This window comes from Ceratotherium simum, chromosome 23 (assembly GCF_057802395.1).
Source record: "Ceratotherium simum simum isolate JZ-2026a chromosome 23, ASM5780239v1, whole genome shotgun sequence".
Classification (NCBI taxonomy): domain Eukaryota; kingdom Metazoa; phylum Chordata; class Mammalia; order Perissodactyla; family Rhinocerotidae; genus Ceratotherium; species Ceratotherium simum.
The window spans coordinates 43,785,949-43,810,293 of NC_141922.1; the positions used below are offsets into that span (position 1 = coordinate 43,785,949).

The 24,345-nt window shown below is 36.5% G+C and overlaps 1 protein-coding gene across 5 annotated transcripts in view; it reads left to right on the forward strand.

Annotated features, from left to right (window-relative positions):
• RAD54B (RAD54 homolog B) overlaps positions 1 to 24,345 on the forward strand; it is a 97,269-nt gene that overhangs the window by 59,939 nt on the left and 12,985 nt on the right. For 4 of the 5 annotated variants that reach the window (XM_004431171.3, XM_087447649.1, XM_014788061.2 and 1 more), the window contains 7 exons: positions 1,043 to 1,324; positions 4,498 to 4,660; positions 7,489 to 7,714; positions 7,984 to 8,191; positions 14,465 to 14,604; positions 16,467 to 16,757; positions 21,352 to 21,527. In XM_004431171.3, coding sequence (XP_004431228.1) covers positions 1,043 to 1,324; positions 4,498 to 4,660; positions 7,489 to 7,714; positions 7,984 to 8,191; positions 14,465 to 14,604; positions 16,467 to 16,757; positions 21,352 to 21,527 — 1,486 coding nt within the window. The remainder of the gene's footprint in view (positions 1 to 1,042; positions 1,325 to 4,497; positions 4,661 to 7,488; positions 7,715 to 7,983; positions 8,192 to 14,464; positions 14,605 to 16,466; positions 16,758 to 21,351; positions 21,528 to 24,345) is intronic. The other variant, XM_087447650.1, reaches the window with a different exon arrangement.

Below are 24,345 nucleotides of genomic sequence, written 5' to 3' on the forward strand. Positions count from 1 at the left end.
CATCCATTGCCAATCTTCCTCTTTTTGTTGAAGAAGATTGGCCCTGAGCTAACATTTGTGCCCCTCTTCCTCTATTTTGTATATGGGATGCCACCACAGCATGGCTTGATAAGTGGTGCGTATGTGTGTGCCTGGGATCCGAACCTGCAAACCCCAGGCCACCGAAGCGGAACACACGAACTTAACCACCACGCCACCGGGCCAGCCCCTATTTTTTATGTTTTAGAGACTTAAATAGGTTTATGGTTTATTGTACACACAGTTCTTGCACCCCGTAATGGCACAATAACCATACACGTACTGTAGACAGGCATAGAAGTCTAAAATTCTATCTCTCTGTCTGGTTCATGAGCTCATTTTGAGCAGACTGTGATGACTTATTCATATTTATATTCCATCAGCATCTCGCACATGGCAACACTTAATAAATGTCCACTGAATTAATAATAATTCAAACAAGCTTGATATTATCAAGTATCCCACTTTCTGTTGAACAGCTGGAGCTTGGACTATCAGTGGCCTCTCGCCACCGCTGTTTGCGCTTTGTGTCCCGTGTGGAGCAGTACGGTGCTGGCTGTGCTGGCGGTTGCTTTTATTGCTAGTTCTCCTTCACATTTCCAGCTGTTTCTAAGTGGAAATAGACATGCCGTAGTGTATCTCTAGTTTGTTCACAAGAAAGGAGGATCCACATAACCTACCAAACTCTTTTCTTGGCTTGATTTTCTACAGAGAGAGACGGTAAAACTAAGAGTACAATAGGCTATGTTTTCAATAATTAAAAAAAGCCTTGCTTTCTCTAAAACTTGGCTAATTTTTATAGTAATATTATCACTTATTCTGATTTTTTAGTGTTTTTTTGTTTTTGTTTTTTTTACTAAAATGATAAATTGTGTTTTCATTCTGGCTAATAGATTATACAAGTCTGTTTGCATTCAAAGCACAGTTTTTATTCTGTACAGTTATGGGAAGGTGACTATGGTATCACTAAGTCATCTTAGAGTGTTAATAAATTAAATTAACTTTCTTCATTCTCAATTTAAAGGCATTGGATACAAATTCAAAGAGCTTGAAAAGATCGAAGAGGGTCAAACAATGATGATTGGTGGAAAAGAAATAGAAGTCATGGGTGTAATTTCTCCAGATGATTTCAGCAGTGGGAGATGTTTTCAACTTGGAGGAAAAAGTCCTGCCATCTCAAGTTTTTCTCAGACTATCAAGAAGTGTTTCTCTAACCCTTTAAAAAGTGTCTGTAAACCAAGTTCAAAGGAAAATAGACAGAATAGTTTCCAAAATTGCAAACCACGCCATGATCCATATGCACCAAGTAAGACTTAAAAAATAATTTGAGTATTCTGTTTTTACTGTCAGAAGTTTTTTGTTATGTGAATTTAAATTTTCTTTTAAAGTTTCCAGGTGAAAGTATATATTATTCTTCAGATATACAATCTGACATAAGGGATAATATTGAAGTTGAATAACAAAATAGTTTTGGAATTTCATAAGTAAATGCATAATTCCAAGAAACAGTAATCAAAATACTATACATGAGTTGAAAGAAAAATACACAGATTTTAGATGTATACATTCATATATACGTATGATTTTGGATAAAATCTGACATCTTTAGTAAGGAGAAAAATTAGTTAATTCATGAATCAGGATTATGTTTATACTTCTGTTTTGAAGACTATATGCCTTGATCACATGCGTTAGTGTATTACAATATTGAATGGTGAGAAGTCATGTAAAGACTTCAAATTTTACTTGTGAGAATTCAAGTCAGTCAGTTAATTTTCACATTAATGAATTTAATTTAAAAATCACGTTAAAAAATGAAACCTCATCTGTTTTTGACTATTATTTTTTTTTATTTGATTATTCACTCAACAAGCATTTCTTGAGTCCCTTTTTTGCATTGGGCCCAGATGTAAAATTGTCATCAGAGAGCTTCTTATGTGGTGAGGATAAGAGAAGTAAATGTGAATTATAGTGTAGTGGATGTGGCAGTTGGAGAATAGAGTAGGCTTCTTTCATAATAGTAGTAAAATAAAAGTATATAAAGTAACATAATTATTTTCCCCTCTCGCAGATATTATGGAAACAGAATTTTTGAAATAAAAGGGCCTTTGAGATCATTTAGATCAGTCCTTCACTTTGCACTTGAGGAAACCGAGGCCCAGAAAGATGAACTGACTTGCCTAAATTCAAACAGTTATTGGCATAATTGGAATAAAAACCCCAAATTAAAAATTCCTAGCTTTATTTGAGCTTATCTGAGACTTAATTGAAATATAGAGAGTGGAAGCTTTGCTTCTGATTTTTCTCTTTATCTAAATATTTTGTATGTCCCACCAGCTCTTTTAACAAGCTTCCTTCTCTCCTTTATTCTCTTTGCCTTCCTATTACATAATAGAGGGCTGTGGGGAACTGAAAAGAATACTGTGCTTATTCAAAGACCTGAGTTATAATCCTGGTTTGCCACTGAACTAACTGGTTCTTTGACCTTGTGGGGTGGTCACCTCACTAATGTTTTTCCTCATGTGTAAAATGTGGCTTCTAATAACTACTGTAGAGACTTAAAGTACCTAGTATAGACTGCGTGCAATAAATATTTGTTGACTGAATGAATGAAGAATTTTACTGTGATAATTTCTATGTAAGTGTACGTGTGTGTATGTTTGTGTGTATGGATGAAAGCCCTTTGTGTAAATAGTAACTGGTTGCTTATTCTCATTTATTTATTTTATCTTGCCAAGGGTAGAATTAAATTGTAGACTTAAACTAAAGCCTGAGAGATTTTGTTAGTGTTAAATGATGTCTCATGATTGTGAAGGTAGAGGGGCATCTTAAAATTGCAACTGGTGTCTCATTATCATGGTGCTTTAGGTTTTATCTTTCTTGAAGATGGGCACTTTGTTAGATGATTTATAGATCCTATGGTCCTTCTTGCTTGAGCACTATATGATCTTCACCTCTATCTTCTGTTTCTTCCCCTTTGTCCTTTTTAAAAGACAGAAAAAATGGGGCCATTTCTTGGTTGGAAATTCACAAGGAATACACTCTTGCTTTGCTACTGGGATGCAGAGGAAAGCCAAGGGCTAAGTTTCCATTTTTACTCCCTAATCCCCTACCTGCCAGGAATTGACCTAAAAAATGAGAGTTTCTTTTAGTTGCTCAGAAACCTAGGAGGATCCACAGAAAACTTTCCTGTAGGTGATTGCTAATGGTGAACATGACCAAACTCTCATTCCTGTAACTATTTCCACATTGATGGATATTTATTTAATCTACTGGAACCTATTTTTTATCTCCCCTTCTCATTCAATTTGTCCTTTTTAAAAATTTTTATTTATCTTTAAAATCTATTTCATTTTTTAACCAGGATGTGGACATACAAATATTTCCAAAAAATAATATTGATGAGTTTATTATCTGACTTCAGATTTATCAGTTGAGACCTGCTTTCTAGTTATATTTTATTTTGTATATTTTGGTGATATGTTAATAAATCTTTTAAATTATTAGCATACTTCTAAAGAATTACATTATTATTTGATGGTTACTTCATGCTGCTTTGCAAGGATTCATGAATTTGACATTTATGAACGTAGTAATTAACTTTAGGTAAATACTGATGGCAAAGTCAATGGAAAATTTGTCATCCTTTCTCAGTTCTTGTGATTAGTAGGAGTAATGGTCATTGTTAGTATGTACAGGACTAAAAATAAAGGGAGTCTTTATGTTAAATTTAGGGAACTTTTCCAGAACAAGAAACTGTGAGTATTACCAAGTGCATCTTGGCAAAATTCCAACCACTGCTTTCAGTTTGAAATAGTTCTCTTTGCTGTGAAGACTGAATTGTTAAGTGTTACAGCTTACTGAATTCCTTGTTAGACAATAGTGAGTTTCAGTGGTTTTGAAGCACTTTCGGGCATATGAAGTTTGGAAAGCCCTTTGTAATTCTTTTCATGAAATCTTACATCAATAAGGCATGAGATTTTATTTTTTAATTTTGTACATTTGCTTAGCATTAGTGTTACTAAATTTTGAATTTTTTTTGCCAGAAACGATGGCACATGGTTCTATCTTATAAGTAATTATTTATTTATTTTTTGTGAGGAAGATCAGCTGTGTGCTAACATCCATGCCAGTCCTTCTCTTTTTGCTGAGGAAGACCAGCCCTGAGCTAACATCTATTGCCAATCCTCCTCCTTTTTTTCCCTTTTTCTCTCCAAGGCCCCAGTAGATAGTTGTATGTCATAGTTGCACATCCTTCTAGTTGCTGTATGTGGGACGCCGCCTCAGCTTGGCGGGACAAGCTGTGCGTCCGTGAGCGCCCGAGATCCGAACCCGGGCCACCAGTAGCAGAGCATGCGCACTTAACCACTAAGCCACGGGGCCGGCCCCCTCTTATAAGTAATTAAAGCAAGATAATGTAGTTGCTGACAAAGTGAAATTGTAATACATTTATAATTATACTTTTACTTTTTTCTTAAGATTCCCTTGTTATGCTACGACCAGACGATAATCACCAGTGGATGTTCAATAAGAACTGTTTTGCTATTGTGGATGTAGTGATAGATCCTCACCTTGTACGTCATCTTCGACCACATCAGAAAGAAGGAATCATATTCCTTTATGAATGTGTGATGGGAATGAGGTAGGAAAATAAATCATTTGTTTAGTCTAATCTGAGTTTTAATTTAACCTGTAACATAATGGTTTTCTAGGAAGAACCTGAATGAGTCTTAGTGGGTACATCATGAATTTTAGTTGGTAGGAATGGTAAATAGTACTTAATGTGTGCATTTATTTCAAAAGCGGTTCTTGAAGGATGCCATGTGCCAGATATCCTGCTGGGAGCTGGGCATACATGAGCTAGGACCATGGTCCTGACTCTTAAGTAGCTTATAAATGTTTGAGGAAACAGATACAGTCAACCTTAACGTGGTACAATAAGAGCTCACTATGGATATGATAAAGGGTTATAGGGGCAAAATGGAAGAAATATTTAATTCTACTTATGAGGATTTTGGAAGAAAGGTTTTCCTCTTATCTCACTTCTACTTAAAAAGAAAGTCCCCTTCCCCCTTTTTAAAATGGAATTTTCTTAAAGAATTTTCGTCTCCTCTCAAAGATACTTTAGAAGACACACATACACACGCGCATACACGTCCCAGACAAAGGAGATAAAAAAGAATCAGAGGTCCTTGCTAACATGTTGGTCTGTTTCCTTCAGTTTCTTTTTTGTTTTGTTTTTAGTGCATAGACCCTTGGTTTTTAAATTGGTCATTTAATAGAGAATTGGGAATGTAAATTCCCCCAAACTCTAAGAACCCCTTGAATGATGACAGCTTAAGGGAATACTATCTCCTAGAAACTTTCTAGACTCATCTTCTCTCTCAAGTCTGCTCTTCTTTTTGGGGATCTGATCTTAGTTGGTCTGGGAATCATCTTGGATTTCTTCTCTCTCACCTTCTCAGTCTAATCAAATCTGAACTTTTAATTATTTTTATCTCCTAAATATCATTTGATTGCTAATCTTTTCTGACGCCTCACTGCAGCAGTTCTGGTAACTGATGTCATAAAATTACATTTTATCTGGACTATTGCGATGGCTCCTAACTTGTGTATGTGCTTCTGATGCTCCTCAAATCCATTCTGCTTATCGAGAGCCAGCAGCTTTATTTTTCTGAAAAACCGTTCTGAACATGGCATTCCCTTGCATAAAATCATTCAAACTCCCAGAACTTAGAGCAGTGTTTCCTAATCTGTGATATGCTCTCCACTGGTGGTATGTGGGATCATTTTAGGTGTACATGGACAAGTCTTGTTTGTTACTTTTAGTAGCATATTTAGTTAATGGATAATTAGAAAAAAATAGCACCTTAAACTTTTCGTCTCACAGATGTATTATGCTTAGAAAGAGTTTTCTTTTCAAATAAATCTAAAATACATGACTATCAAAGAGCTTAAAAAGCGACAAAGTGGTATAAAAATACCACGTAATAATATTCCTTATAATATTTAATTTTAAATTGCATTAACCAAGTGGGTTTGTAGAATAAGATTTTTACCAAATTAGGTGTATTAGATCAAGTATTTAGTGTTTAATTTTTCTTACAGTGCAGGGAGCTATTTTGGTTGAGGACTTCATTTATTGCCAGAGAATCATAAATACAGCTCAGTAGATCTTTCTGGTTAACATTACAATACAGTCATGCGTCACTTAACAACGGGGGTACGGTCTGAGAAATTTGTTGTTAGGTGATTTCGTTGTTGTGCGAACGTCATAGAGTGTACTTACACAAACCTAGACAGTACAGCCTACTACACACCTGGGCTGTATGGTAGAGCCTATTGCTCCTAGACTACAAACCTGCACAGCATGTCACTGTACTGAATACTGTAGACAATTATAACACAACGGTAAGTATTTGTATATGTAAACAAAGACAAGGTGCAGTAAAAATATGGTTTAGTGATAAAAAATGGTCCACCTGTATAGGCACTTACCATGCATGGAGCTTCCAGGACTGGAGGTTGCTCTGGGTGAGTCAGTGAGTGAGTGGTGGGTGAATGTGAAGGCCCAGGACATCACTGGACACTCCTGTAGACTTATAAACACTGTACACTTAGGCTACACTACATTTATAAAATAATTTTATCTTTCTTCAATAATAAATTAACCTTAGCTTACTGTAACTATTTTTACTTTATAAACTTTTTGATTTTTTAAATTTTTGACTCTTGTAATTACACAGTGTAAAACACAAACATGTTGTACAGCTGTACAAAAATATTTTCTTTCTTTATACCCTTATTCTATAAACTTTCTTCTGTTTTTAACCCAATACTTTTATATGACTGACAGTGCAGTAGGTTTGTTTGCCCAGTGTCGCCACAAACACGTGAGTGATATGTTGTGCTAGGACGTTATGACGGCTGTGATGTCACCAGGCGATAGGGATTTCTCAGCTTCTCAGCTTCGTTGTAATTTTATGGGACCACCATCGTAGATGTGGTCTGTCGTTGACCAGAATGTCGTTATGTGGCGGATGACTGTATATTTTAAACTGTTTTGATATCTCGTACTGAAACTGATAAAAATTGCTCAACTGTTAGTGCTGAGAAGCACAGTTATAGTTAAATTATTCAAATATAGATATAAAATTGGGATTCATTTTTAGTCTCTCTAAATATATATGTATGATAGTAACAGATGATTTAGATTCAACTCTCTAGTTTCAGATTTGATTTAGTAATTTAGTTAACAATAAATATATAATGAATATAATTATCACAGATGCAAAAGAGAGATATGTTTTAATTCAGCTGAATGCAAAGCTAGAAAAAGTATTTAGTGGGGGATAGAATTTGTCCTAATTACAAAATATCAGCTTTTGGTTCTTGACTAATAAGTGACGATATTAGGGGCATAAAACATTTTCCTATTGTGATTAAAGGAAGTATAATTATTTCTAACAGAGTGAATGGCAGATGTGGAGCTATTCTTGCTGATGAAATGGGTTTAGGGAAAACATTGCAATGTATTTCGCTCATCTGGACTCTCCAGTGTCAGGGACCCTATGGAGGCAAGCCGGTAATAAAGAAGACACTTATTGTCACACCTGGAAGCTTGGTGAATAATTGGAGGAAAGAATTTCAAAAATGGCTAGGAAGTGAAAGGATCAAGATATTTACTGTTGATCAGGTAAGAGACTTTTAAAAACTTAGCCTTCATTATTTTCTAAATCTCTTGCTTTTCAAATCAATACTGCTGTTTTTACTCTCTATGTAGCAGTTTTTTAAGTGTATGTAACTCTCCAACTCCTTTGCAGAAAAATGGAATCTTGGCTTACAATTTGGTTGTGAGTTAACATATTCTAATACTTGATTAATGGTTGTCAGGAATATGCTGCTTAAATTTGATTTCATACAGTTTCTATCCATGATTTGTTAAATATTATCTTTTTTTTTTAGGACCACAAAATAGAAGAATTCACCAAATCTTCATTTTATTCTGTTCTTATCATCAGTTATGAAATGTTACTTCGTTCCCTGGATCAAATTAAGAATATAAAATTTGATCTTCTAATCTGTGATGAAGGCCATCGTTTGAAGAACAGTGCCATTAAGACAACTACAGCCCTCATTAGCCTCTCTTGTGAGAAAAGAATAATTCTAACTGGTCAGTATTTACTTTTGGGAAGATATGATGGAATTTTGCCTGGTAAACATAAGACTTGTAATATGATGCTTGGCATCCAAAGAATTGGTGGTGTTGGGTGGAATTCATACTAATAACTAACTCAGTGTTAACCGAGTCTTGGTAGGATTCTGCATTATGAAATCCCTATGTAATTTTCTACAACCCAGATTTTGGATTTTTTGAGGAATAATCACAATGGTGTCATGGTAAAGAATGTAGGATATGGGGCTAAACTGCCTGTGCTTGGTTCCCAAGTCTGACATTTACAGCTGTGCAACTTTGCGCAAGTTATTTAACTTCTCTGTGCCTCAATTTCCTTATCTGTGAAATAGGGATAATAATACTATCTACTTGTTAAAGTTGTTGTGAGGGTCAAACGAATTGATCCGTGTAAAATTCTTGGAAGACGACCTGACACATGGTAAGTGTTTAATATAAATATCCGTTATTTTTCTCTGTGTGTGCTGCATGCACATAGTTTATTGCTGGCCAAAGCTTCTGGCCCACACTGTCTGGAAAGGTGGGATGGACCATGTGTCAATACAAGAATCCTTTTCTACCCACTCCTTTATAGCTTAAGGCCAAGACAAGAATCATGCCTGAGTAGCTCAGTGTAGCTTTTCTCCCACACCTCACTTGGGTCTCGTGTGGCCCTTCCGATTTGCCCTTCTGGCAGCAGCAGAAAGAAGAGAGTTGTATTTGTTACTAATATTTACGACCCCTCCCTTTTCTTCTTGAGGCTTCATTTCCCTGCTGTCTTTAATGCTTTTGGAAGGAATGGGCAGGGCATGATTATTCTTATTATATCATGATCTTTTGTGTCATTTTGTCATTCAGTGTCCTTTATGCATTTCTGAGCTCTTCTCTGAAGTTAAACTGGAGAGAGACAAGGGGTGTCACCAACAGCTTGTCCCTCCAGTCCACATCTCTAGGGTAGAAGTGTGCCTTAGAGCAACAGAGGAAACTCCCCCTATTCTGTTCTCATTGAGTTGGAATGGGGAGGGTACTCATCTTGAAGTAATTCATGGTCATTTTGACTTCCAATTTGTATAGGATTGTATTAACCATTACTAAGTGTAATTTTTAAAACTATATGTGCTTTTTAAAAATGATTTTGAGAAGTTTAAATGACCTTTACATTCTTCACATTTAGTTACTTAAAGATAATAAAGATAAAAAGGGCAGGAGTCAAATCTCATAGTTATTTATATCCCCAAGATTTAGTAGATGCCCAACAAAGGTTTGTCAGTAATACTAGTGATGTGGAAACCAGAGAATAGAAAAAACGGCTTTGCATATTTATGAAAAGCCATTTTTAAAGAAAAAAATGAGTTGGGGAAATGGAAAATGTAATCTAGGTGATTTTTATATCCTTGGCTGTTTGGGGAACTAAGTGAATTCTTTATACTGATCCCAAAGCTGCAGTTGAAACTTCTTGACTAGCCTTTGATTTTGAGATCTTGGGGCCAGAAAAGCAATGGAAAAAAAGATTTAGCTAAATTTATTTTTACTATGTTGGAGGAGAAGAGCAGAGGCTCTTTCTTTTTACTGCTCAATGTGGCATGAATATTGCGTACTTAAAGAGTGGTAACAGTTATGGAGTTAAAAAGGTTGGCATTAGAAGGGGAAGAAAAAGAAATAAGAAAGCAGACTGGGAAGTGAAGGTTACTGAAAAGTACTGAAGGTGAGGAATAAAAATAGATTTTCTTCTATTCAAAAATAAGATAATTTTCTTTAGCTAAAATGGACAGTTTTACTAATATTTTCAATTATAAGCAAATACTAATTCAATTAGCATTCTAAATTAAATTTAATATTTGCAGTTGAAAATAATTCTGGGCCTTAATTCAAAAGGAATGTCGTGATGGTGACTAGTGAGATAGTGTCAGTAGAAGAGTTGGCGTTGCCCTTCTGTCTTACTTTGTCGTCTTCAGCTCGCTTCTGCTTTCTCGTCCTTGTCACTGCTGCCTGCTGAGTGTGAATCTAGGTACAAACCAGCACTAACTAACCTCTTAGATTTAGAAATACTCGTAGTTGGTTTTTGTCTCCTTAGAATTGCCTGAATGAATTCTTTTTTATGATGGCGGGATATTTTACTCCCAAGATGATTTGTCTCTTATTATGGACATTTTGTACATGAGTATATACAGTGCTATGCGTATGATAGGTGCGCAGAAACTCTCTGAAAGTCAAATGAAAGTAATTGTCATTTTGTTTCCTGGTATTATCTAGTCTAGTGCTGTGGAGAACGTTTAGTTAATATTTACTGGAAACTGGTTAGGATTCAATCTGACTAGTAGAGGTGTATTAGACTTAGAGCTGCCATAACAAAATACCACAGACTGGGTGGTAAATTTCTTAAACAACAGAGACTTATTCTCTCACAGTTCTGGAGGCTGGAAGTCCAATATCAAGGTGTCAGCAGGTTTGGTTTCTCCTGAGGCCTCTCTCCTTGGCTTGCAGGTGGCGATCTTCTGGCTGTGTCCTCTCATGGCCTGTCCTCTGTATGTGCACATCCCTGGTGTCTTTCTCTCAGAAGGACCCCAGTCATATTGGATTAGGGCCCCACTCTTATGACCCCCTTTAACCCTAAGTACCTCCTTAAAAACTCTATCTCCAAATACAGTCACATTGGGAGTTAGGGCTTCAACATATGAATTTTGAGGGGACACAATTCAGTCCATAACAAGGGGCAAGTGATTAGTAAAAGATGTTAGATGTCCTTTCATTATGTTATAAAAAAGAGAAATCTGAAATTTGAAGCAAGCTTCATATTAAAGATTGAAGGTTAAAAATACACACCACACACACATACACATTGCTATATTATAGCATATTTAGAAACTAAAGAATGGAAATCATTCTCCAATCTCACTTTCTTAATTAACTGTTAGCATTTTGGCGTGTTTCATTATTCATACACACACAGAGAACATGCATGCATATTTCTTTATTCTTTATATATACATACAAAATATATCTTTATTCATTTACATACATATACACATCAAAATACACTGAATATAAACATTTCCCTATGATATTGCATAATCTTGAAAACTAATGTGGTGATGAATATCTACAAGCATATACTTTTTCTGTATAGATTCCTAGAAGTGGAATTATAGGATCTAAAGGAAAAATATATGTATGAATATGTATAAAGAGCTCTTAGAGCTTTTTATGGAGGTAATGGAGGAAGATATAGGTGTAGGTTATTGGTGGTATTGCATTACTTGGGTTGTGTGGTAGATTTGTTAAAAAGTAAGCAATAAAACAAAGAAAAAGCTTTTTTTCCCTGGGATGGTGGTAGGGAAAGAGAAAGAATTCTTTCCATTTCCCTAGAAGTTTCTCTTCCATAGCCCTGAAAATAGTTGTAGTAAGCACACCAACTTCACTTGACAGTCTTTAGTGTTTCCTTTTTTCCTGTCACAGGACATTGCTCCCAACTTTTATTAGTGTTAAATTATTTAGCTTTTTCTACAGGTTCCACCTAGTCTAGAGTTAGAAAGGAGTACTAGGAGCAGTGAACGGGGGACTAAACCGTCTCCAGACAACATTTGTGACACATTCTCAGAATGACACTGTGCTAGTGGATTGGCTTTCTTGGAGCCACGTGCCCCTTCTCTTCTTTTTTTTCCTTCTTTACTCTTTTTCCTTCTTATTTTCTGCCCTAAATCCCTTTTCTTGTCTCCTCCTGTGTTCTGCCTTTCTTCTTTTTCCAGTTTTGCTTCTGCCTCTTTCCCTTGTGTATCAGTTCGGGTGATTTCAGGTGCCAGTAACAGATATCTGCATCAAATGTGCTTCTTCTCCCCCGTAGCTGGAAGTCTAGAGCCAGGGCAGGCTCCCTGGGTGGTGATACAGCGGCTCAACAATGTCTTCCAGGATTCTCATTCTTTTTGTCCTCTGTTGTGCCATGTTTGGTGTTGACTTCATTATCAGGCTAATGGCAGGCGACCTCAGCATTTCCAGACATCACATCTAGATGTGGTGATATCCATAGGAGAACAGGGACTGGCTCTTTCTGTTTCTCCGTCTTTAAGAGTGAGGAAACTTTCCCAGGGGCCCTCCCTGAGTTCTTCGTGTGTCTCACTGGACAGGACAGGTTACATGCTGTTGGTGGAAACTTTTGGTGCCCTTCTTAACTCCTCTTTCCTGGGCTGTTGCACCTATCCCTTAGCTGTGGGACTATTGAGTAAACAACTCATAACTCCTGCCTTTTCTGGAGAATTATCCTTGGTTGAATGAGAGCTTCTTCTCTCCCCTGCAGCTTGGTCAATGATTGACTCATATATAAGAGTAAGTAAAAAAAATGCCAGCCCTCTTGACTCAAGGTAATTTTAGGACCAACTTTATGGTGCAATTTATGCTCTAAGGCTCCTTGTAATTTAGCTCAAGCTACATTATAACTGAGGACATCCTTGTTAGTTTCTTCCCCTGCATTTTCTGATTCTATTATTCCCTTTCTCCTGAGAGTACTCCCTCTGTAAATCATGTGCAGCCTAATCCTTATCTCAGGCTCTGCTTCTGGGAACCCAGTCTAAGACACAAACTCTTTCCCACATCAGTCATTGGTAAAGAGGATAGGACTACCATAATTAGCTTGGATTAATCATTTGGGGTTAGGAGAATGTCTGGAAGCCAACCACAATGATGCTTATACCTTTCTTTCCCCTCTTTCCTTCTTGCTTTTCCCATTCCCCCATCTTTATTAGTCATTGTCGTGGATATTCTTTTAAAGGCTTAACAAAATGCCTATCAAATAAATATATTTTCTCTAACTCTGGACCTGGCTACTCACTTCCAAAAAAATTGGCCATGAAAACCCTATGAATAGCAGCAGAGCATTGTCTAATATAGTGCTGAAAGCTGAGAGGATGGTGCAAAAAGGCTGGGCAGGGTTCTGCTCTGCTGTACACAGGGTCGCTAGGAGTCGGAATCCACCAGACAGCACTAGCAACAACTCTTTATGATGTGTCTAAAAATTTAGAACTGACTAGATGTGTTAAAAAAATTAGTAAGTGGGGGCTGGCCCCATGGCGTAACAGTTAAGTGCGCACGCTCCGCTGCTGGCAGCCCGGGTTCAGATCCCAGACATGGACTGATGCACTGCTTGTCAGGCCATGCTGTGGCGGCATCCCATATGAAGTGGAGGAAGATGGGCACAGATGTTAGCCCAGGGCCAGTCTTCCTCAGCAAAAAGAGGAGGATTGGCATGGATGTTAGCTCAGGGCTGATCTTCCTCACACACACACACACACACAAATTAGTAAGCGTTAGTCCAACCTGGGGTTGTCCCATTTAATTTTGAGGCAAGTATCATTAAATTCCTTGACATTGTAAAATTCATGTTGTCTATGTTAATGAAATAAGTGCATTTTTATTTACTTCTTGTATTATTTACATCTTTAGACAACTTTTTCTAGTCTGTTATTTGAAACTCATCTGAAATTGTACTGTTCTACTATGCTGATTTATATGTTCATTTGGTATTATTATAATTATTGAAACATGCTAGTATTTCTTTGAAAATTAATTAGCCAGAAGTCATTGAGTATGTAATATATGCTGGATATATTAATCCATTACTGTCTGTGTCTTCACTAACCTTTAGGATGAGTGAAGATCCCAATTTGATCTGATAACTTTGAAAGGTAATAATAATAGGTGCCATTCACTGAGTGTCTACTAAATGTCAGGCACTGTGCCGGGCACTTCACATACATTGTCTCTACTTTTCATTGTAATACCCCTGGGAACTTATCTTTCCACTTTTATAAGTGAAAAAAATCCTGAATTTAACTGAAAGAGCTTAAGCAACTTGTCCAGAGTCCACACAGTTATAATAATGTTAAGAATCACTAACAGTTATGGAACATTTATTGTGCTTTATGCACTGTTCTTAGTATATGAACTCACTTGATCCTCACAAGCCTCTGAGCTACTAATGTATTCCTATTTTACAGATGATAAAGGTAGGGTAAGAAACTTGCTCAGGTTTACTCAGAGAGTAAGTGATGCAGTTAGGGTTTGAACCCAAGCAGGCAGACTCTAGCACCTGTACTCAGCCACTATGCTGTACTAAATAAGAACTTAGTGCACAGTTAAAACGAGAGATAACATTTATATGGTTATTAATTTTTTTTAACTTGATTTGGCTGCTCTGTCTCAGTTTTAGGGACTTTGCTTGTACACTTTACTACATGCATTACAGAGAGACCTGACTTGCCCTTATCACTTTTATTTCTTTAGGTACTCCAATTCAGAATGATCTCCAAGAATTTTTTGCATTAATTGATTTTGTAAATCCAGGAATATTAGGCTCTTTGTCATCTTATAGAAAAATATATGAAGAACCCATCATTATATCCAGACAACCTTCTGCTTCTGAGGTATAATTTACTTTAATAAGTAGGTTAAAAAAGAGCAGTAGGTCTGGGAAATTATCTATAACTTAGATATTATTTTAATTTAGGAAAAATTAAATTAGTATAGTGAATTCTTTATTTTTCCCACAACCTTTCAACTCCTCTTGCATTCTTTATTTTAGAAAATGACATCATCAGTTTTTAAAAATTTATAGGCACTTCACAAAGAATTATAAATGACAGTAAACATATAAAAATGTTCGTCTTTACTGGTAAGTAAACCAAAACAACCATGAAGTAACTTCTGTACTTTTCTACTGATGTTTTAGTTGGTGGGATTTATTTGGTAATAGCAAGTGTAGATGAGAATACTGTCCTCTACTGGTCAGAACATAAATTGGTATGACTGGAGGATAGTTTAGCAATGTGTATCAAAAGCCTTAAAACTGTGTTTATCTGGTGGCCCGGCAATACCACTTTTAGGAATTTATTATAAAGAAATAGTCATAGATGTGGCTAAAGATTTAGCTGTAAAGGTAAAAAATTAGAAACAAACTAAAGGAAGTAAACAAACTAATGGGAAACAAACAAACATATCTAAAGGTAGGAAAGTGGTTAAATTAGAATCTACGTGTTTAGACACTATGTTTCATTGAATCTAAGATACTACCAATTCTAGGGTGCATCATCATTTTATGTACCACTAAAGAAAACATGCTATCTCAGAGAAGTTAAAGTATAAAAAAGTGTATATCTCAGAATTAATAAAATAGGATAATCAGTCAAAACATATTTATTGAACATTTCCCATGAACCAGGAACTATACAAAATAATGGTTTATGCGTATATTTAATAGCATGGAAAATGTTCATGATATGTTATTTAAAAATAAAATCACATTCATTTATTTACCCAATGCTTATATATTAAAAAGTGGGCCAAATGCTAAGTGCTAGACCCTGGGGAGTACAGTGATAAGCCAAACTGGCTGGTTTCTTGTTCCCATGAAGCTTTGTAGTTTGAGATCCTGTTTTTGTTACAAATAAAAATAAAACATCAAGTATATTTGCATATTTATGCAAAAAAAAAAGACTTGGAAGATATACATAAAAGTCTTGACAGCATTGTTTCTGGTTGATTAAAGTTGGTTTTTGTTTTCTTATTTTTGCCTAACTATATTTTCTGACTTTTTTTCAGTGAACCTATTTCTTTTGTAACAAAAGTTGAAAATAGTTTTAAAATATAAGGGAAATTTTCTTTGATTCATGTAGAAACAATATGTGCTTATGGGATTTATTTAAGCTTCACTGAAGTTCTGTACACTCAAAAGATTCTGTATAGAGAATTTAAACATATATTTCATTCATACCATATTTTGACTTAAAAAATGTACTATTATTTAATGAATAATGTGTAATGATTTTGAAAGAATCAGCAGTACCTTGTGCCAATAATTTCTTGTAGGCTAAGTTTTGGGATCAATAACCTGTCAAAATATTTTCTTCCAACAATTTGCTAATTTATTAGTTCTTTGCTGATGATTTTAAGAGTCTTTACCATTACAGTCCTCACATGAAAGCTTACTTTCAGAATAGTTTAGTTTGTAGATTATTGATTTCTGATGGCTGTCAATGGTGGCAATAGCCAAACAAACAAGGATTAAGAGACTGAGGCTTCACTTAATAAAATGATTATGCTGCACATTTAAAGAGATGATGGTTGGTTTTTCTATCCCAAACTTGTATTTAATTTCTTCTGTTAAAAAAAGATCTGAAGGGAAGTAATTAGTAAATGGTTTATCATTATAAAATGTTTAATGTTCATTTTAACTGCAAGTATTTTTGGTTTATAACATTTTTATTGTAAGTCTACTATTTTTCCTTAGGAAGAAAAGGAGTTAGGAGAGAGAAGAGCAGCTGAACTTACTTGCCTCACTGGACTCTTTATCCTTAGAAGAACCCAAGAAGTCGTAAATAAATATCTTCCACCTAAAATAGAGAACGTCGTCTTCTGCCGACCAGGAACACTACAGATTGCACTGTATCGAAAGCTGTTGAATTCTCAGGCTGTCAGGTTCTGTCTTCAAGGGTTGTTGGAAAATAGTCCTCATCTAATATGTATTGGAGCTCTTAAAAAACTATGCAATCACCCCTGCCTTTTGTTCAGCTCTATAAAGGTAAGTAGAACGTGAGACTTTGTCAGGGATATGAGCTGAGGGTTCTACGTTATATGAGTCTAAGAGGGCAGATTGGACTAATCCCTGGGGTTGCGTTAGTGGGTTTTCCCAAAGCTCTGCAGCCTCTGAGTATGATTCTGTTGTAAAGTGTATCCGGCCTTCTACTTGCTCTTCAGAGCTTGTCCGCATTCACAGAGCTGAACTAGGGATGAAGTGGGCTTGAGGCTCTGCCTCCTAGAGTTTGTTCCCCATGCCCTTTGGTACCTTGTCTCATACTTTGTCATGGTCTCCCTTCCTGTTTTATATTAATATATCCAGTCGATTTTGTTTGTTTGGCGCTAACAAATACAAAATTTACCATTAAAAATTAATTTATTTTTTTCCTTATTATAAAAGTAATACATGATTGTTGTATGAAATTTATAAAATTCAGAAAATCACAAAGAAAATAAAAGTCGTCTACTGGTTAAAATGTAAATTGGTACAACTGGAGGATAGTTTGGCAATGTGTATCAAAAGCCTTAAAATTTTGTATATCTTGTGGCCTGGAAATACCATTTTAAGGGATAAAGCCTTAAAATTTTATCTTGTGGCCTGGCAATACCATTATTATTATTAATACCAAAACTGATACCAAAATAATACTTAGCTAACACTTATTAAGCACTGAGCATGTGCCAAAAACTAAGTACTTTTCTAGTATTATTTTATTTATTCTTCAGAAACTTCTGTGGAATTATTATTGTTACTATCCCCATTTTTGGTGAGCAAATAGGGGCTCAGAGATATGCATAAATAATCTTTTTCTAGAGAAACAATTTTAATGATGCTATGCTTATTATTTTAAATTCTACTATTTTTTTCACTGAATAAATTGTGAACATTTTCCCAAATTAGATACCTTCTACAAGTATGATTTTTAATGGCTGTATAGTTGAGCTGACAATTTCGATATTTAATGAATACAAGGCAGTTTGGAGTATAGTAAGAGTTTTCTGTTTTGGAGTTGGAACTAGGTATCAGTCCCCACTCTGCTACTTACTGGGTCTTTAACTAGTTCTTTCACAGATAGTCAAGTTACATCTGTGAGCCTTAGTTTTCTTTTCTTTTTTTGGGGGGGAAGATTGGCCCTGAGCTAACATCTGTGCCAATCTTCCTCTTTTTTTTCCCCCCTTTGTCTCCCCAAAGCCCCAGTACATAGTTGTATATCTTAGTTGTACGTCCTTCTAGTTCCTCTGTGTGGGATGCTGCCTCAGCGTGGCTTGATGAGCGATGTGTAGGTCTGTGCCCAGGATCTGAACCCACAAACCCCAGTCCGCCAAAGTGGAGCACGTGAACTTAACCGCTATGCCACCGCGCCGGCCCCGAGCCTTAGTTTTCCTAACTGGAAAGCAGAGACAGTAATAACTTCTTGATAATGTTATTGTGGCAATTTGATGAAATAGTATGGAAAGAACCTAGCAAAATGGCTGGCCATGGAAGTTGCACAGTAACTGTTAATACCCAGTAACGATTAATAAGGGTGAGTTATCCCCAACTCACCCTTAGCAATTTTTATTCTTTTATTTTTTCTTTAAACAGTAGAATCATAATTTGCAAACAAAACAAAAGAAAACTTGTGAGTGCGACATTATGCTTGAGATCATTAATTATATACTTTGAAAATGGAGTCTTGTACCAAAATTATCCACGTTTATCCTACAATGGATTATGTTTACGTAGTTTATCATAGGAGAAGTCAGCTTTCTGTAATTCTGCAGTAGACAGGATTATAACAGTTTATTAAGCAACTTTTTAAGAAACAGATTCTATATACAGTGATAAAAATTAAACCCGTTGAGGGGCCGGCCTGGTGGCGCAAGCGGTTGGGTGCGCGCGCTCTGCTGCGGCGGCCCGGGGTTCGCTGGTTCGGATCCCGGACGCGCAGCGACGCACTGCTTTGGCAAGCCATGCTGTGGCGGCGTCCCATGTAAAGTGGAGGAGGATGGGCACGGATGTTAGCCCAGGGCCGTCTTCCTCGGCAAAAAGAGGAGGATTGGCGGATGTTAGCACAGGGCTGATCTCCTCACAAAAAATTAAAAAAAAAAAAAATTAAACCCGTTGGGCATGATGCCTGGCAAAAATAGATGCCAAAAATTCTTCCATAAAAGGAAGACCTTATGATGGCCCAGAATGTGCCAGTTAACTAGTAGTAGTCATATGATACTACAGACTTCAAATAGGGTGCATAATTTGCAATCTGAGACTTATTCAGTGAAGCCTTTCCTCTAACATCATAGCAAATAAGGATTAATATAAAATGGCTGAAAGGAGTCTTCTAAATGTAGAAGTAAACTTTAAGCAATGGTTTATAAATGTGTTCTATTGAAACTAGATTGTTTTCCAAGTTCAATCAAGGTAATGGATTTTTCTTCAGGAAATGTGAGTGGAATGTAACCAATAAAAATTTAACTCGTAACCTAAGGGCACTGGATTGCACAGAGTTAGAGAAGAGAGTACCCTGATTACCTAGTACGAGGAGTCCAACTGGTAAATCTCTACGATGGAGATGATGCATCAGGTTGTCACAGCATAAAGATGTTATCTATTGTTTGATTTTTTTCTTTTGGTGAGAAAAATCAGCCCTGAGCTAACATCCATGCCAATCCTCCTCTTTTTGCTGAGGAAGACCGGCCCTGAGCTAACATCTATTGCCAATCCTCTTCTTTTTTTTTTTTCTTTCCATTTTTCCCCCAAAGCCCCAGTAGATATAGTTGTGTGTCGTAGTTGCACATCCTGCTGGTTGCTGTATGTGGGACGCTGCCTCAGCATGGCCGGACAAGCTGTGTGTTCGTGCGCGCCCAGGATCCGAACCCAGGCCGCCAGTAGCAGAGCATGCGCACTTAACCACTAAGCCGCAGGGCCAGCCCCTATTGTTTGATTCTTAATTAGGAGTACACATTATAATCTCCTGGAAAGCTTTTACAATACATTTGTCTAGGCCTCAACACATATGGGCTGATTCAGAATCTATGAGAATAGAACTCAGGCATGAGGATTTTGAAAAACTTTCTCAAGTGATTCTGATTACATGTTCCTGGCTAAGAACGTGTGCATTAAGGTCACTCATCTCCCTCGTATTTTAATTTAATATTGACCAGACAACTTTCTATGAATGGTTTGGCTTCCCCTATAGACCTTCTTTCGTAAGTCAGAATGTGTAGACCAATTGCTTTAAATAAGCAGGTCTCATTTATAGGTCAATTTGTGTTCTGATTTATTCAGTCTCTTAATTTGGTTAGTATGATTTATTTCCCTAGTGCTTAAGCATATTCAAGTTTCTGAACATGAAAAGCTGTGGACTAGACCCTGAGTCTGTGGTCCTTTGATGACCTTGCCAAGGTGTAGCCATTTTAGGAAACCTAACCTGAAGCAGCCAGCAACCATCTCTTTCCTCTTGTATATCCCAGTGATATAAATATCTTAGGATTCTAAGTATTTTTAATCAAATGACTTTACCCAAATATTGCTATATTTTAATACTAAGCCAAATTAAAATTAGTACTTTGTGCCCAGCATTTTTCGCTGCATGATTCACTGCTCTAAATATGTTTCTAGTATTATTAAAGAAGGAATACAACACACATAAAAACATTAGGGAAGTATAAAAAAGTATATAATTAATTGCTCAATTAAATAAGGTCAAAGCTGAAATGTGCTGTATAACCATAAAGGTTAAGACTCAATGCCAAAAAAAAGGAGCTAAGAATAATCAGGTAGAATATGCATTGGGTCCTCAAGTATTTACAGGATTGGGATAATTGGGCACAAAAATGAAGGAGCATTCCAGGCAGGGGGAGTAGTTTGAACAAAGTTTTGAAAACAGTAATAAATCTAGTAATTGTGGGAGAGAGTGCCAGTTCCAGAAATTTAACCTAAAAAGTGATGTAGTTATTAATAAATGTAATCTCTAATTATGTGTTCACATGTCAGCTAGGCAGTTTTGGAGGGGAATTTCAGAGATGGTGATAATCTCTTTGGAATAAAATTATTCTAAAAACTATGGGTAAACAAGAAATATTATTATAAGAATAGATTTGTGTTAACTTGCTGGTGGAATTGTTCCTTCTGGCAGAAGGAACTGATGAGATGGAGTGAGCTGGGTGCTTGTTTTTGGGCATCACCTGGGAGGTGCTGTGTGAAGCCCGCAAATCAGGAGAGAAAGTCACAGCAGGAGGGGAAGGGGGAGGAAGAGACAAAAAGAGGGCTCAATGATGAGAAATCTCAGGGTTTGGAGAGGATAGATTTCGTAGCACTGTTCGCCCTCTGTTTTCTCTGCAACCCCCTCCCCTCCAGTTACACACGGCCTGTAGGGTGAGGTGGCAGGCGTTAGCAGACTGCATTAGAACTGCTCTATAATTAACTCAGTAGGATGCATGCTACTTTTTTCAAAAATGACCAAACTGTGACCTCTAAAGATTTACATAAAATTAGCTTGGGCTTTTCTGGTAGCTATAAATCTTCACTTTTTTTTTTTTTTTAAATAATTTTAGCATTTCTTCTCCCAGTTAAAAAAACAAACATGAACGAGTGTTAACAATCATCCTTTTAATAGGAAAAAGAATGCAGCTCAACTTGGGATAAAAATGAAGAGAGAAGTCTATATGAAGGCTTGATAAATGTGTTCCCTGCTGATTACAACCCACTCATGTTTACTGAGGAAGAGTCAGGAAAACTACAGGTGCTGTCAAAGCTCTTATCAGTTATCCACGAACTTCGTCCTACTGAAAAGTAAGAGGTCAATTTAATAAACTGCTTGTATGTGCTCATGGAATTTTGGCTTAGATTATATCCTTATTCCCTTTCCCCCTTTTTTAAAGATTTATTTTATTTTATTTTATTTTATTTTTTTCCCCCCAAAGCCCCAGTAGATAGTTGTATGTCATAGCTGCACATCCTTCTAGTTGCTGTATGTGGGACTCGGCCTCAGGATGGACGGAGAAGTGGTGCCTCGATGCGCACCCGGGATCCGAACCCGGGCCACCAGCATCGCAGCGCGCGCACTTAACCACCAAGCCACAGGGCCGGCCCTCCCCCTTTTTTAAAAAAGAATGAAACATTAAAAATAAGTTGTTTTCTTCTTTGGGGGCACGGTCAACTCCCAGTATTTTGTAAACTTATCAACAGTGTGTGTAAGTTTTTATTTAAGAAAAACTGAATGTGAAGTAAATACATATATTAAAAAAATCCTAGGAATGTCTTTTGATATGTAACACCTAACTTATTTCTTAATCCCTTTCAGAATCCTTTCTTCTTTTCCTGTCCGTTAAATGTTGATACTCTGAGGGTTTTCTCTTTAGCCTCCTTCTCACTCTAAACACCCCTCCTGGGTTAGCCCTACTCTCCATAGTTTCAGCTATTATCTGTATAGTGTTGATTCCAAATCTGCATTTCTAGTCTGACCCTCTCTTCTAGTTTCCACATCCTTCTTTCTAATTGTTTAATGGACATCTAAATCTATCTTGATGTCCTATTGGACTTCAGCCTTCAGTCCCAAACCAGCTTCATCTGATCCTTTTTTATTATTCCTTGGCTCGATGAATGGTACCATAATGCAAACCAAAACCCCTCATCATTCCAGATTCACTTTTCTCCTTCACTTCCCCAACATCATCAGTCACTAAATTCTATTGCTTTTATCTCTTAATCTCAGAGTCCATTTCCTTTCTGATACCAAGATTTTTGTTTTGATTCTTGCAATTGCTGATTGGATTATGATGGTCTCTTATAAACTACTTCCCTCTTACTTGCAACTCAGTTGCGTGTTAACATTGCCCTACATTATATTTCTAAAATACAAATGTGAACATGTCACTCTTTTTCATAAAAATTATTAAAAGACTCTGGTTGTCTTCCAGAAATTTCTAAACTCGTTAGCATGTTGAGCAAGACTCCTCATGACCTGGCTAATGCCTCCTTTTCCAGCCTCATCTCTCACCACTCCTTTACACTTAATCATGTGGTGCAATCATACCACACTACCTGCAGAACCTGTAATTTGCTCTACTTCTCGCCCTCTGCTCTTACATGTTGTAGGTTTCTATGCCTCGAGTACCTCCACTTTTCATTCTTCTGGCCAACTTTTTCTCTTCATAAAGACTCAGCTCAGACTCTTTCTCCTCTTGGAAGCTACTGGCCTTAGATTGAGTAGTTAGATGCCCCTCTTCTGTACTCCCTTAGCATCCTGTACCTACCTTGGAGCTCATCTCACATTATATTGTAATCATTGGTTCTCTTATAGGTCAGTACCTATAGTGTAGGGCTGTGTCTTAATTACCTTTGCAGGAGGTATTCAAACTACTTGTGAATTATGGCAAAAATATGTAGAAAAGATTGCAAAATAATAATTAATTGTCAAGGAATCTTAACCTCTTTGGAGCATTTATAGTATCATTTGACTTGTGAAAATTTTTAATTTATTTTTCATAGCAATGAAGTGACTAAAACAAGGAAACTTTCTATGAAATGTTTAATACAGTTTGATTAAAATGCTTTATTAGATAGTATTTGATATGTACAAAAGAACATGTATAATGTATATATATGCAGATTGTAACCTAGTTTGACGTTAAACCTAAATTAAAAAGTTTGCTTAGATTTTTATTTGCACCTTTAAAAAATTATTTTATTGAGGTCATAATAGTTTATAACATTGTAAAAGTTCAGGTGTATGTGTGCCCCTTTACCCCTTATACCCACGCCCCCACCCTCTTCCCTTCTGGTAATGACTAACCTGTCCTCTTTGTCCCTGTGTTTGTTTAATCTTCCACATATGAGTGAAATCATGTGGTGTTTGCACCGTTTTTTAACTGGATCCTTTTTTTCTCTCTTCTTTGAGTGGGGATAGGTAATGGTTGTTGGACAGGGTTTTAGGGGAAATGAGAATTGGTAAGATATGAATGTAAGTGTGAGAATTTATCCTTGGAGATGTCCCAGGGGAAAGTTTCCCTCTTGTGGTGGGAAGAAAGGAGTGATGAGGAAAAATATAATTTAGGAGTAGGGCTTGGGATGGAGTCATTTTGACTGCTTGTGAGTCCTTAAGAAAACTGAATCCTGCCTTATCCCATGAAACAAGAAACAGCACTTCGTCAGTGGCACATACTGGGTGTTCTGTTTCTTCACATTATCTGAAGAGATGGCCACTTTTTTAAAAAATTATGGTAAAATACATATAACATAAATTAACCATCTTAATTATTTCTAAGTGTATTGTTCATTAGTGTTAGGTTCTTTCACGTTGTTGTGCAACCAATCTCCAGAACTCTTTTCATCTTATAAAACTGAGCTATACCCATTAGATAACAACTCCCCATTCCTGCCTTCCCCCAGCCCCTGGCAACCACCCTTCTACTTTCTGTCTCTAAATCTGACTACTCTAGGTACCTCATATAAGTGGAATCATACAGTATTTTGTCTTTTTGTGACTGGCTTATTTCACTTAGCATAATATCCTCAAGGTTCACTCATGTCATAGCATATGTCAGAATTTCCTTCCTTTTTAAGTCTGAATAATATTCCATTGTATGTATATATCACATTTTGTTTACCC